Source organism: Typopeltis vanoorti, chromosome 24 (assembly GCF_054136105.1).
Source record: "Typopeltis vanoorti isolate ZY-2024b chromosome 24, IOZ_Tvanoo_1.0, whole genome shotgun sequence".
NCBI classification, from domain to species: domain Eukaryota; kingdom Metazoa; phylum Arthropoda; class Arachnida; order Uropygi; family Thelyphonidae; genus Typopeltis; species Typopeltis vanoorti.
This window is the reverse complement of record NC_143572.1, coordinates 59,399,378-59,413,609: the sequence shown is the minus strand read 5'-3', so window position 1 is coordinate 59,413,609 and position 14,232 is coordinate 59,399,378. Positions and strand designations below refer to the sequence as shown.

Genomic DNA, 14,232 nt, shown 5'->3' with positions numbered 1-14,232 from the left:
CCAACTCGAAAACTATTCTCTTTATGTTGCTGTATAAATGTAATCTTCATACTAGTTCTAATCTAAACATCAAGCTAGCAACTCCTATCTCTTCACCTATGGACAAAATCCATCCTTCGTGACATCAAGGAGAGAATAAAGTGGCTTGCCTGCAATCTGGAATAGAAAGAATTGTTTATATCCACCTTGAAGAATATATAAGAAATACATACAATGCCTTGCTAGTAAACCACATGTTGAACCCTTCTTACACAATCAAAGAGGAAGTGGGTGGGAATACTACATAGAAGACAATGACAATTCTGAGATATGTTTTGGAGTTAGCATCAACTATGTCACACTCCCCAAACCTCAAATTTAATTCCATTAATTTAACCAAAAGTGGGTGGCATTTTACTGTATTTCAAACTAGTATCTCCATAGCACAAAAATAATGTGGAAATAGAGGGGAAAGAAAATCCCCCCACACACACACGCACGCACGCACATATACCCGAATATTGTCAATAACCACTGAGCTGCCAGTGGATCTTAATCATAGTATCTCAAATTTGTGTGTGTAAATTTTACTAAACAAATTATACTCTTTTAATCATTTACCCATAAGCATGCAAAAGTTTGCACAATATAGAAATCATGAACGGATTACTTGTATATAGAGGGTTTTGACTTCACGTCAGTTGCCTGAGTATTCTGTAATGCATGGCACACTTCCTTTCCAATATGTATATTGCTGTGCATTATTGAGAAGAGATACTACTTAGACTGGTTTTTATCTTTATTCAGGTCTTCTCATCAGTGAGAGCTAGACCCATAGGAGAGCTGAAATCTAAATCAATGTAGAAATCATATTTTCCATATAAAAGCATGAGAATTGTTTATCACCATATTATTAAAAATGCTTTGGATCAGAGATAATTGTAGAAAGTTATTTCACTTGGTTAGAGAGTAAATTATATGCTTAGGCCAAATTAACAGACATAATACACTGGCCAAATTATTGCCATTGTATTATGTCTGTTAATTTTGTGTATTCTATTGGCTGGTTTGTGTACTGTAAAACAAGATGTGCAGGGGAAAAGAAAAAAAAAACTTTTCTCATACTTCTTGGTAAAACTGTATGAGACCACAAACACACCTCATCATCATCAAATTCCTGCCATGTACCCTCAAGGGGTGTACAGGATATGATAGTACTACATGAAAAAAAAAAATTACATCATTATTAATTTCCTATCTACAATTTTCCTCCAAATCAGCCTGTTACTTGTCATCACTCCAACATTATCAGATCTTATATTTCTATCGTCTAAGGCACTTTGTACCGTATCAATCCACCTATATCTTGGTCTTCCTCTGGGTCGTTTTGCTGCAAACCTGGCAGAGAACACTTGTTTTGCTAATCTTTCCTCGCCCATTCTGTTTAAGTGACCATACCACCTGAGATTAGCTCTGCTAACGCATTCCTGGATGCTGACAATGCCAAGTTCTTTCCTAATATCCTCGTTTTTAATATGATACTGCCATTGATGCCATCTGTTCACGCCTGTAATCTTTCTCAGGACTCTCATATCTGTGGTCTCTAGTCTTTGGTCAAGTGTTTTACTTCTGACCCAGCTCTCGGATCCATAAGTTAAAACAAACACACCTTTAGTTGAAAAATCCTTAAAGGTTATTTGTATCCCTGGCAGGATGCCCACTCAGGTCTTTCCAACCAAAGGGTATCTATCATTCATGCTGGCTGAACCATGGAAGCTCCTTTTAGCTTGCATGCAGTATTGTTGTTAAGTCTACAGTAGGTTCTGCTTATGGGGTTGGAATTATGTTTACAACACTAGTAAACTCCCAGACTGATAACAGTAAACAGAAGTTCCTTTGAATGAGATGAAGTCATATCAACAAGCCTTTATGTTGGTTTATTAATTCTTGATTTCAAATTTATGTGTATCAAATTATAATACTTATCCAACATGGTTAACTAATTCTTACAAAATGCTATCTGTAGTTGGCAATTTTTTGAAAAATCATTTAAAACAGTTTTAATTTTAGTTTCATTGCTATAAAATATTTATAAAAACACTTTCTACTATTTTCTCTCTCCCTCCCCTCTATATTCTGAACACACTGTACTTATATGTAGTGATTACTTAAATTTTCTTAATATTAAGAAAATATAATAAATCTTCATGAATTCCAAAAACAGAACTTGCAGGGTGTTACTGTAATCACATAGTGTCATAGTTTCTGACTATAATGATTTATGAATAATGGCTGTTATTCCATTAGTCATTTTATCACATCTGATTTTAGAATTTCATACATTTAATTAGTTTTAGTTTTTCCTGATATATAATTTTTGTTGTCAGTGTATAAAATTCTTAACCATTTGTGATATTGATAGTGCACTGATTAATATTGCAGGCTCGATTAAGATTGACTGAAGTTGTTGAAAAAGAAGATGTCAATGAAGCTATGAGACTTTTAGAAATGTCAAAGGATTCACTTAATCAACATCCAGAACTTGCCTCAAGGTAAGATAGCGTATATTAGCTTGTAGATCATGCTAGCCAGTTACAAGCAGCATTGAAAGCTTTCAAGCATGTTGCTTATACATTGGTTTTGTCTTTGCAAGATATTAAAAGGTATATTTTTCTGTTATGAAATAGGAAAGGAGGATGAACTTTAATGCTCTTCTGTTGTAGGCTGTCCTTTCCCTGATAAGTTTATAAACAGTACTTTCAGTAATGGAAGTTTAAACTTAGGAAAACCTCACTTTGAATCAACATGCTGTGATTGCTAAGATAATAGTATTTTTATTTTCCATTGCTTTTTGAAATAAAGCATACCATGCCTTCATATAAATAAACCTTGATTGTTTATTTGCATGTAGTTTGTTTCTCTCACTCTCACACACAATCTTAGGAATTGTATTTCATCTTCTGGTGTCATACACACCTGAGTAATACTGCAATAAGATGGATAATATTATTTGCTATGACTGTCAGTTGCATTCTTCTGGTAAGTTGGCTTAATGAAAAATCCCAATTGCCAGGAGGAAAAACTTTGCTTCATCCATACGAAGAAAGAATTAGATAAATGTAAGAAGGGAAGATAATAGAACAGAAGTTAAGACCCTGGGTTATTGTGGAAGTAGTATACTGTCCAAGTTGGTAAAACTGTTTTCATTTGAAAATGGGTCTCCTATTGGGCATTAAACTTAGGACTAAATAAAAAATTGCAGTATTATAGTTGATACTTTTCCGTAGAGGATGTATTGCCTTTTGTTTATATTAACTTTTTTAACATTTTTTGTTGAGAATTGTTACTAGAAGTAGCACATGTCAGTAATAGAGCAAGCTTTAAAGAAGCATAAAAATGAGAGAGAAGATTCTAAAAATAAATTCATGAACAAGAAAGAGTAGCCATAGTATTCAACACAAAATACGACGCTAATCTTCTTGAATGGCAGTCAGTCTCGAGTAGAGTAATGTGGGCAAAGATGAGAATGGGGAACTGGACAATGAGACTTATTTGTGCCTATGGTCCCACAGAAGGTTCTATTAAGGTAGAAGTTGAGGAATTTTTTGAGGCTTTAGAAAAAGCAACTGACAATGAAAAAGGAAAAGTTGGTCCTTGTTGGGGATCTAAATAGCAGAGTAGGAAATGATTGTGAGACATACAAAAATATTTTGGGAAAATTTGGAGAAAAGAGCAAAGCTAATAATAATGGCAAATATCTGTTGGATTTCTGCTCAGGACATGGACTGGTTATTACTAACACCATGTTCCAACATAAAAATGTGCACAAATTCACATGGAGAGAAGAGGCTAGGAATAAGAAAAGTCTCATTGACTATGTTATTGTCGATAGTGATGTTTTCTCCCTGGTGCAGGACACCAGAGTGTACAGAGGATTTGAAATTGGAAGTGATCACTATTTAGTCTTGAGCAGGATAAAATTGAATTTCATATTGAAAAAGAATAACATGTAAGAAAGTTTTAAAGCGAATAAAAGTTGAGCAGCTCTCAGATGTGAACTGTAGACTAAAATACACAAAGATTATTGAAGAAAAAATGAGAGTTTGAGAACAGGAATCAAACCTTGGAAATTCATTGGCAAACTCTGAAGAAAACATTGATTGATTCTGCCAGAGAGGCGTGTAGTGAGGTTGTCTGCAAGGATAAAAAAATCAGAACTCCATGGTGGACACAGGAAGTTAAAGAGGCAGTGAAGGAAAAGAAGAAAGCATATCAAAAGTTCCTGTCAAATAAATCAGTTTGAGCTCTTAGAGAATATAGAGACAAATGCAAGAATGCTAAACTGTAAAACTAGCTAAACAAAAGTCATGGGAGGACTTTGGCAAGAATATAGAAAATAAATATCAAGGTGGCAAAATATTCTGGAGGTTAGAAATGGAGGAAAGAGTGCTGTAAAAGGAGTTAGAGATGATAAAGGTGACATGAAAACGGGAGAAAAAGATATCCTTGAAGTATGGAGTAATTACTTTGAAAAACTGCTAAATGAAACAAGCAGTGATGACAGCACAGTGGTAAAAAAACACTGACCAGGCATGCAGTCGGGAATACATATCCATACTTGAAGTAGAAAAAGCCATCAAAGGCTTGAAATGTGGAAAGGCAGCAGGAGTAGATGATATTCGACCAGAAATGCTGAAGTATGGTGGTATCAGAGTCTTATAGTGGCTGCACTGCATGGTTCAGAAAGCCTGGGCAAGGGGACGAATTCCCGATGATTGGAGTAGAGCTCTCATAGTACCCATATATAAAAAGGGAAATAAAACTGAATGTGAGGATTACAGCGGTATTTCCCTACTGAGTGTTCCTGGCAAGATCTATGCAAGTATACTTGAGAAACGGTTGAGAAGAATTGTGGAAGAAAAGCTTGGTGAAGAACAAGCTGGATTCAGGCCAAATAGAGGCTGTCAGGATCAGATCTTCACTTTACGACAAATAGTCGAGAAAGCATGGGAATATAACAAAGATCTGTAATTAAGTTTTGTTGATTTGGAAAAGGCATATGACAAGGTGCCAAGAGAGAAGCTATTCAATACGCTGCAGTTATATGGTGTCAACGGGGCATTATATCAAGCAAGACTTAGTCTTTATTTGAGTTGTAAGTCAGCAGTTAGAATTGAAGGAAGTACAGGAAAATGGTTTAATGTTAAATCTGGTGTGAGACAAAGATGTACATTATCCCCTCTGTTATTCATTATCTATATGGATCACATTATGAAGGAATGTGGTATTAAACCTGATATCAAAATTGGAGATGTTAATGTCAGCTCTTTGCTTTATGCAGATGATGTTATACTTCTAAATAAATCCGCTACAAGTCTGCAAGATTCTCTGACTAAATTGAATAGCTGTTGTAATAGATATGGTGTGAAGGTCAGCAATAAAAAGACAAAGACAATGAAAATAGGCAGAATCATTGAAAATGTCAACTGTGTTGTGAATGTAGAACCTGTGGAACAAGTAAAACATTTCAGCTACTTAGGCACGATTTTTACTGAAGATGGTAAATTAAATATAGAAATAGACAACAGAATCAGCAAAGCTGGTATGGTGAGAAGTCAATTGAATAAATTCATATGAAATAAGAGAGAAATTAGTCGGAACACTAAATTAGCTGTATACAAGACAGTGTTCAAACCAGTTTTAACTTATGGATCTGAGAGCTGGGTTAGAAGTAAAACACTTGACCAAAGACTAGAGACGGCAGATATGAGAATCCTGAGAAAGATTATAGGCATGAACAGATGGCATCAATGGCAATATCATATTAAAAACGAGGATATTAGGAAAGAACTTGACATTGTCAGCATGCAGGAATGCATTAGCAGAACTAATCTCGGGTGGTATGGTCACTTAAAACAGAATGGGCGAGGAAAGATTAGCAAAGCAAGTGTTCTCTGCCAGGTTGGCAGCAAAACGGCCCAGAGGAAGACCAAGATATAGGTGGATTGATACTGTACAAAGTGCCTTAGATGATAGAAATATAAGATCTGATTATGTTGGAGTCTTGACAAGTAACAGACTGATTTGGAGGAAAATTGTAGATAGGAAGTTAGTAATGATGTAATTTTTTTCATGTAGTACTATCATATCCTGTACACCCCTTAAGGGTACATGGCGGGAATTTGATGATGATGATTTAAAAATAAAATCAAACTCTAATTAGCAAACTTGTACTCTATACAACTTCAAAAAACAAACGAATTCCAGCACGAAAAAAAACTATGTATGTAGCCTTGTCAGCAAATGCTATGGCTGTAACATTTACAAGGTCGTACCACTGTGTGTAATGAGATTTGCTTAAAGAATCTTTTTCTATGGGTATAATTAGCAACAAAATTCAAACAATGCTGTAGAAGTCCATGGAATATAGCTTAAGTATAAATTAAAACACCTGGTCAGTCAAGTATGACCAAAATTGATTAGTAGCTGCTCTGTGCCTTGGTCCTAGATAATAAGTTGATGGCAAACCAGACTTCTGCATAGAGTAAGAGAGTCACAAATGGAATTCCATAGGATCTAATTCACATATGAAAACTCTTCCTTAATGCTTAAAAAGTATTGAACAGGTCTCACAGGTACAATTCTAAAGGATATTTATTATAGCAACCTGTCTACTGTAGTAGCCTATTTCTTTGTTTCATACCAGCTATAGTAGGAATCAGCTGTTATAGTCTCACACAAGAAGCATAGTTATATTATCTTGACCATGATGCCAACTGATCATCCTCTATGCTTGAAACTGGCTTCAAGAATACTTTTGCTGTTTTCATATTAATGTTCAAATGTAGTGGGCTGCACTCCATGTTGCATACATAACATTCACCTCCACAACAGCAGTCTTCTATTGGAAACATCTGTAAACAGAAGAAACCATGCCTCTCATTGGGAAACATTGATGTTGACATCATTAGCAATATATTGGTTCTAGCTAGGGAAACATGAAATTCCTCTTCTGAAAACTGATGTTACATTTCAAAGGCCTTTAAGACCCTGTTTGAAACATCAGTTTTCAGAAGAGGAATTATATAGTTCATTCATTCTGAATGAATATGCTTCAGTTTCCCTCATTATTATTGAAAGGGACAGTAAGTCACCTAAGAGAGTACCTAAGATATTATTTTTCTACTGCATGGTGTGGTAACTAATTATTGTCATGCATTCCATATGATAGCACATTTTGGCAGGTAGGGACTTGCAAATGCCATTTCCTTATTGAATGATATTATACAGTCAGCTATCACTGTAATAAACATCACTAGTGAACTCACTCACTATAACCAACTAATGAAAAGTCCAGTAGCATTAATACTCTGTTGAAAACAGTTTATTTACTGTAACAATTTTTCAATAATATTCTGTTCCTTTTGGTCTCTGCAAGCTCACTGTAGTGAGAAATTGAGTGTATACTATATTTAAGAATATTTCTAATATTATCACATGCATATAATTTTGAACCATAAAATGCAAACAACTAGTCTGCTGTCTTTACTATGAACATGTCCATATGAGCTATTTCAAACACCCTTAATTATTCTATAACAGATGAGAATCACACATTCGTATGACATTTATGAATAAAAATGGCCTCATTAATAAGATTTTGGAGTATTGATACGAAGTTGCTGGACATGCTCAATAAATTCTGATTGCAATCAGAATTTATTGAGTTTCCTCTTAAGATTTTGCTCATATTTCAACATAAACTTAAGGATAAATAAAAAAAGAATATTCCACATTAATCAAGCATTTAATTATGATAAATTACCTTAGATTAACATACCTTATAATGTAGTTTTATTCTATTACATTGCTGTTTTATTAATTATCAGACTGATTTTTTTATAGGGTTCAGACTGTTACTGACCAAATTTTCGCAGTGATAAGAGATATGATGAGTGAAACAGACAGCAGAACTGTGAAAATGGCTGATGTTATGGAACGATGCACTTCTAAAGGATACAAGCCAGATCAGATTGAAGAAGCCATTGAAGAATATGAAGAACTAAATGTGTGGCAAGTTAACCAGATTCGAACAAAAATAACTTTTGTATGAAAAGATGGGATACTTTCTGATTTGAGCAAGAGAATTGCAGCTCAAACTTGTAAATATTTTGCACCTAGAAATAAATGCTTTTCTTAGTTTTAATCATTCATTTCCTTTCTTATTAAATCATTCAGAATCCAGTTCTTAAAGTCGACAGTACATTTAGTAACAATGATATCCCTTTGGTTTGAAGGACCTGGGTTCAGGTCCTGTATATAGGATGCAAAGAATCTTCTTATGAAGATTCTTTAAGGTAGGCTTTATCAGGTTGGATACACTGGGGCTGCTCTGTTTCCAAAAAGTTTGGCTATCATCATATTTAATTTTAAATTAAGCATGTTAACCATGGGCAATAAAAGGAGATAAGAAATAATCACTGCAGCAGAAATTAAATATATTAGAAGATGAGGTTATACAATACTAGATAAAAAGCAAAATGAAGACATACTAGAAGAACTATTGTTGTTATTTAACCAAACACCAAGAATGGAAACAATAGAAAAGTACATAACTGAATGGGAAAAACATTTAGAATAAACGACATATGAAAGAATACCCAGGAAGATGATGAATGGCAACCAAAGGATCGAAGGGGTGGGGGGTGGGGGGCTGACTGATGTAACACTGGGCTGAGACTAAACCAGGCCACATGGTCAGATTTATGAAAGGAGGAGGAAGCAGAATAAACAAATTAAGTACAATTATTATTTGGTTTGGGGTCATAAAAATTTTCGGTTGTAATCCAGTTCCTTTAAGTTGCTTGTTTCTATACTCTGATGATGTACTGTTACTTTCAGTATACAAAATATCTGAACTTTCATTTCATTGAAGCTAATTACTGTGGTTATTGTGTCTTTATTATTTGTAATCATGCCACAGGTACCTTTAAAGATTAAATAATAATCACTGTCAATTCAATATTAGTAAGTGTAAAGTTATGTGCTTTGGCATGTTGAGATATGGGGTGTAATGTCATTTTTTATATTTCTACATAATTAATATTACACATAACAAATTTCTTGTCATCTTTTTTCCAAATTGGTTTATTTGTAGGGTCTCAGATTTATTCGTCTCCTTCGTTGCAGTCTTTGTAAACTTCTAATTGCATCAACTACCTATATACGATTTTTTTTTTTTTAGATTGTTTTCCTGCTATTTTTACTCCAAACTTTGGTTTGTTAATCTTCATCTCGCATTCTATTTAAGTGACCATATCATCTTACATTAGCTCTACTTGCATATGCTTCACTGTTAATACCCTGAAAATCTTTTCTAATATTTTAATCTTTAATATAGCTCTGTCATTGATTCTACCTTTTTTTTTTTTTTTTTTTTTCATATACACATAACTCTTGTATCGGAGTGCTTAAGGTCAAAGCTGTATAACTGCATTCCTTTAAAGGCTATGCGGAGAGGAGACTTCCACATAGCCTTTAAAGGAATGTGGAGAACCAACCAGGCTTCTGCCCTAATGTCCAATCCTCACCTTCATGTGGTGCACCCTGTTAGATATCAACCTGGATACTGAATTCTGTCATGATGGTACAACATGACAGAATATCATACTGGCTGGGGCATCATCCTGTTAAACAGGTCCCCGTTGTTTTTGCCAGGGAACCAGGGAAAACAGCGAAAAGTCAGTTACTGAAACAAATCCTAAAACATACCCCAACTCAATATCACCATAGTTGAAGATCGGTACTATCAACATAAGAAGCCTGAATGGCAAAGAAATGGAGCTAGCTGAGGAATTGGATAAGTCACCCTTATTATGGCGACATAACAAGGGTGACTGAAACAAAACAAAAAAAAAAAAAAAAAAAAAAAAAAGATAATCTGGTGAGATTTTTCTGAGCAATAAATACAAAATGTTATATTCAGGCAATGGCAATCGAGGAAAGGGAGGTGTAGCTATAGTAGTATTGAACACAAAATACGAGGCTAATCTTCTTGAATGACAGGCAATTTCAAGTAGAGTGATGTGGGCAAATATCAGAATGGAGAACTGGACAATGAGACTTATATGTGTGCCTCTGTGGTCCCACAGAAGGTTCTACTAAGGTAGAAGTGGAGGAATTTTTTAGGCTTTAGAGAAAACAACTGACACAATGAAAAATGAAAAGTTGGTCCTTGTTGGGGATCGAAACGGCAGAGTAGGAAATGATTGTCAGACATACAAAAATATTGTAGGAAATTTTGGAAAAAAGAGCAATAACACAATGTTCCAAACATAAAAATGTGCACAAATTCACATGGAGAGAAGAGGCAAGGAATAAGAAAAGGCTCATTGACTATGATGTTTTCTCTCTTGTGCAGGACACTAGAGCGTACAGAGGATTTGAAATTTGAAGTGATCAACATTTAGTCTTGAGCAGGATAAAATTGAATTTCATATTGAAAAGAACATGTAAGAAAGTTTTAAAGTGAATTAAAGTTGAGCAGCTCTCAAATGTGAACTGTAGACTAAAATATATAAACATTATACAAACAGGAATCAAACCTTTGAGATTCAATGGCAAGCTCTGAAGAAAACATTGTTCGATTCAGCCAGAGAGGCGTGTGGTGAGGTTGTCTGCAAGGATAGAAAAATTAGAACTTCATGGTGGACACATGAAGTTAGAGGCAGTGAAGGAAAAGATGAAAGCATATCAAAAGTTCCTGGCAAATAAGTCAACTTGTGCTCTTAGAGAATACAGAGACAAATGTGAGAAATTAGCTAAACAAAAGTCATTGGAAGACTTTTTGTAATAGATTTCACGGTATAATAAGAACACAGATGGTTAAGAAAATAACTATTTATTAACTTAAAGCTAATATTTCGCTGGTATTATATCCAGCATCTTCAGAGCACACAACACAAACAAACTTTGTGTTGTGTGCTCTGAAGATGCTGGATATAATACCAGCGAAATATTAGCTTTAAGTTAATAAATAGTTATTTTCTTAACCATCTGTGTTCTTATTATACCGTGAAACCTATTACAACATGTCTGATGAACACATAAGCCTATCCACGCATATTGGAAGACTTTGGTAAGAACATAGAAAATAAATATCAAGAAGATGGCAAGATATTCTGGAGATTGTTGAAGAAGCTCAGAAATGGAGGAAACAGTGCTGTAAACAGAATTAGATGATAAAGATGATATGAAAACTGGAGAAAAAAAGATATCCTTGAAGTATGGAGTAATTACTTCGAAAAATTACTAAATGAAACTAGCAGTGATGACAGCACAGTGATAAAAAAAACACTGACCAGGCATGCAATAAATAATACACATCAATACTTGAAGTAGAAAAAGGCATGAAATGTGGAAAAGCAGCAGGAGTAGATGATATTCAACCAGAAATGTTCAAGTATGGAGGTATAAAAATCTTACAGTTGCTACACTGCATAGTTCATAAGGCCTGGATAGAGAGACAAATTCCAGATGATTGGAGTAGAGCTCTTATAGTGCCTATATATAAAAAGGGAAATAAAACTGAATGTGAGAAGTATTACAGAGGTATTTCTCTACTGAGTGTTACTGGTAACATTTATGCCAGTATACTTGAGAAATGGTTGAGAAGCTTGTTGAAGAACAAGCTGGATTCCGGCCAAATAGAGGCTGTCAGGATCAGACATTCACTTTACGACAAATTATTGATAAGTCATGGGAATAAGTTTTGTAGATCTGGAAAAAGCATATGACGATGCCTAGAGAGAAGCTATTCAAAACACTACAGTTGTATGGTGTCAGTGGGGCATTATATCAAGCAATACTTAGTCTTTATTTGAGTTGTAAGTCAGCAGTTAGAATTTGAAGGAAGTACAGGAAAATGGTTTAATGTTAAATCTGGTGTTAGACAAGGATGTACTTTATCCCCTCTGTTATTCATTATCTATATGGATCACATTATGAACGAAAGTGATATTAAACCTGATATCAAAATTGGAGATATTAATGTCAGCTCTTTGCTTTATGCGGATGATGTTATACTTCTAAATAAATCCGCTACAAGTCTGCAAGATTCCCTGACTAAATTGAATAACTGTTATAATAGATATGGTATGAAGGTCAGCAATAGCAAGACAATGAAAATAGGCAGTAGCATTGAAAATATCATCTGCATTGTGAATGCAGAACCTATAGAACAAGTAAAACATTTCAGCTACTTGTGCACAATTTTTACTGAAGATGGTAAATTAAATATGAAAATGGACAACAGAATCATCAAAGCTGGTATGGTAGGAAGTCAACTGAATAAATTTATATTGAATAAGAGGGAAATTAGTCAAAATACTAAATTAGCTGAGAAAAATTAGTGGCGTGAACAGATGGCATCAATGGCAATATAATATTAGAAACGAGGATATTAGGAAAGAACCTGACGTTGTTAGCATTCAGGAACATGTTAGTAGAGCTCATCTCAGGTGGTATGGCCACTTAAACAAAATGGGAAAGGAAAGATTAGCAAAACAAGTGTTCTCTGCCCAGTTGGTAGGAAAAAGATCCAGAGGAAGACCAAGATATAGGTCGATTGATACGGTAAAAAAGTGCCTTAGAAGATAGAAATATAAGATCTGACAATGGTCTTGACAGGTAACAGATTGATTTTGGAGGAAAATTGTAGATAAAAAGTTAGTAATGATGTAAATTTTTCATGTAATACTATCTTATCCTATACACGTCTGGAGGGTAAATGTCAGGAATTATGATGAACTCTTGTATCTCAGTCTTTAAGCCACTCTTGTTTTTGGTTCATACATTCAAACAGGTCAAATTAATCTTTATGCTGCTAGATCTTTCTGAAGATTTTTCTTATTATATATCTAAAATGTGTAATCTTTTCTATAGGTTGACTTCTTAATTATCATTTTCATTTTATAATGTCTATAGCTTATGGTGAAAATGGATGGATGATATATCCAATGTTATACTAATAATTAAATATGGAATACAAATATTTTATACAAAAGTGTAAAAACAAGAACCTAACATTGCAGTCTCAGTGGCAAACAATATGAAACTAAACATTAATAGTCAGGTAGGGCTGTGTGTGATGAAATTGTATGCAAGAATAGAAAAATCAAAATTCCATGTGGATGCAAGAAGTCGTTAGAGGCAGTCCAAAAAAAAGAACACATGTCAAAAGTTCTTAGCAAGTAAGATGGCAAATGCCTTGAGTGAATCCATAGAAAAAATGTAAGAGGACTAAGCTATGTGTAAAAGTAACTAAACAGAAGTCATTGGAAGGATTTGATATGGATATACAGGGTAATTCAGAACTCTTGGGCCAAACTTTAAGGGCTGATAGAACACACCTAAACAAGCACTTTTCATCATATAATGCATGGTCCGAACTTAAGTGTATTAGCAACTACTGTGTCAGGAAATGAAGAAACATAAGAATGACAGAGGAGATTTTAAACAATTGCAGAAATTACAGAACATAAATTAAAGAATTTTATTGAACAAATTACAGAAACTGCTCAAAAGAGCGACTGCCAACATTAATGCAGGCTTCACACCTGTGACGTAGTGATTGGTGTACATTGCCAAAAACAACAGGCATTTCTCATACAGCGACAATAAGGTCCTCGCTGGAAACGATGGGGTTATCATAGATCAGGCTTTTCATATGGCCCCATAGGAAAAAGTCCAGACATGAGAGATCATGGCGGGCAAGCGATGGGACCACCCCGACCAATCCATAGTCTTGGAAATGTTGCATCCAAGGCATTCTGCACATCAGTGCTGAAATGGGGTAGTGCTCCATCATGTTTGAATGTTTGCTGGAACAGGGTTCATTAATTCTGGCAAGACCTCTTGTAAAAATACGAGGTACATTCTCCCATTCAGTCGTGCTGGCAGAAGGTATGGGCCAATCAAATGGTCATGTAGGATTCCAGCCCAAACATTTATGGAGAAATACCACTGGTACAAATGTGGATGCGTGGCGTGCGGATTTCTGCTCGTCCATATATGATAACTGTGGGTATTAAAAAGCCCTCACGTGTAAAGGTGCATTCGTCAGTGAATAAGACATCTGCATCAAAGTCCAGCTGCACTGCAGTCTGCTGCAGGAACCACTGTGCAAAATCCACACAAGGCTGGTAATCTGCAGGTGTCAAGGCATGCACTCTCTGTGAATGGTAGGGGTGTAAT

General features: G+C 34.9%; 1 protein-coding gene across 1 annotated transcript in view; it reads left to right on the top strand.

Moving 5' to 3' along the window:
• The window catches only part of Mcm7 (minichromosome maintenance 7), a 146,437-nt gene extending 138,252 nt beyond the window's left edge, over window positions 1-8,185 (top strand). Inside the window, exons 14-15 of the mRNA XM_090413327.1 lie at window positions 2,422-2,531; window positions 7,885-8,185. Of these exons, the coding sequence (XP_090269453.1) occupies window positions 2,422-2,531; window positions 7,885-8,092 (318 nt within the window). The 3' untranslated portion in view covers window positions 8,093-8,185. The remainder of the gene's footprint in view (window positions 1-2,421; window positions 2,532-7,884) is intronic.
• Window positions 8,186-14,232: the final 6,047 nt, after the last annotated feature.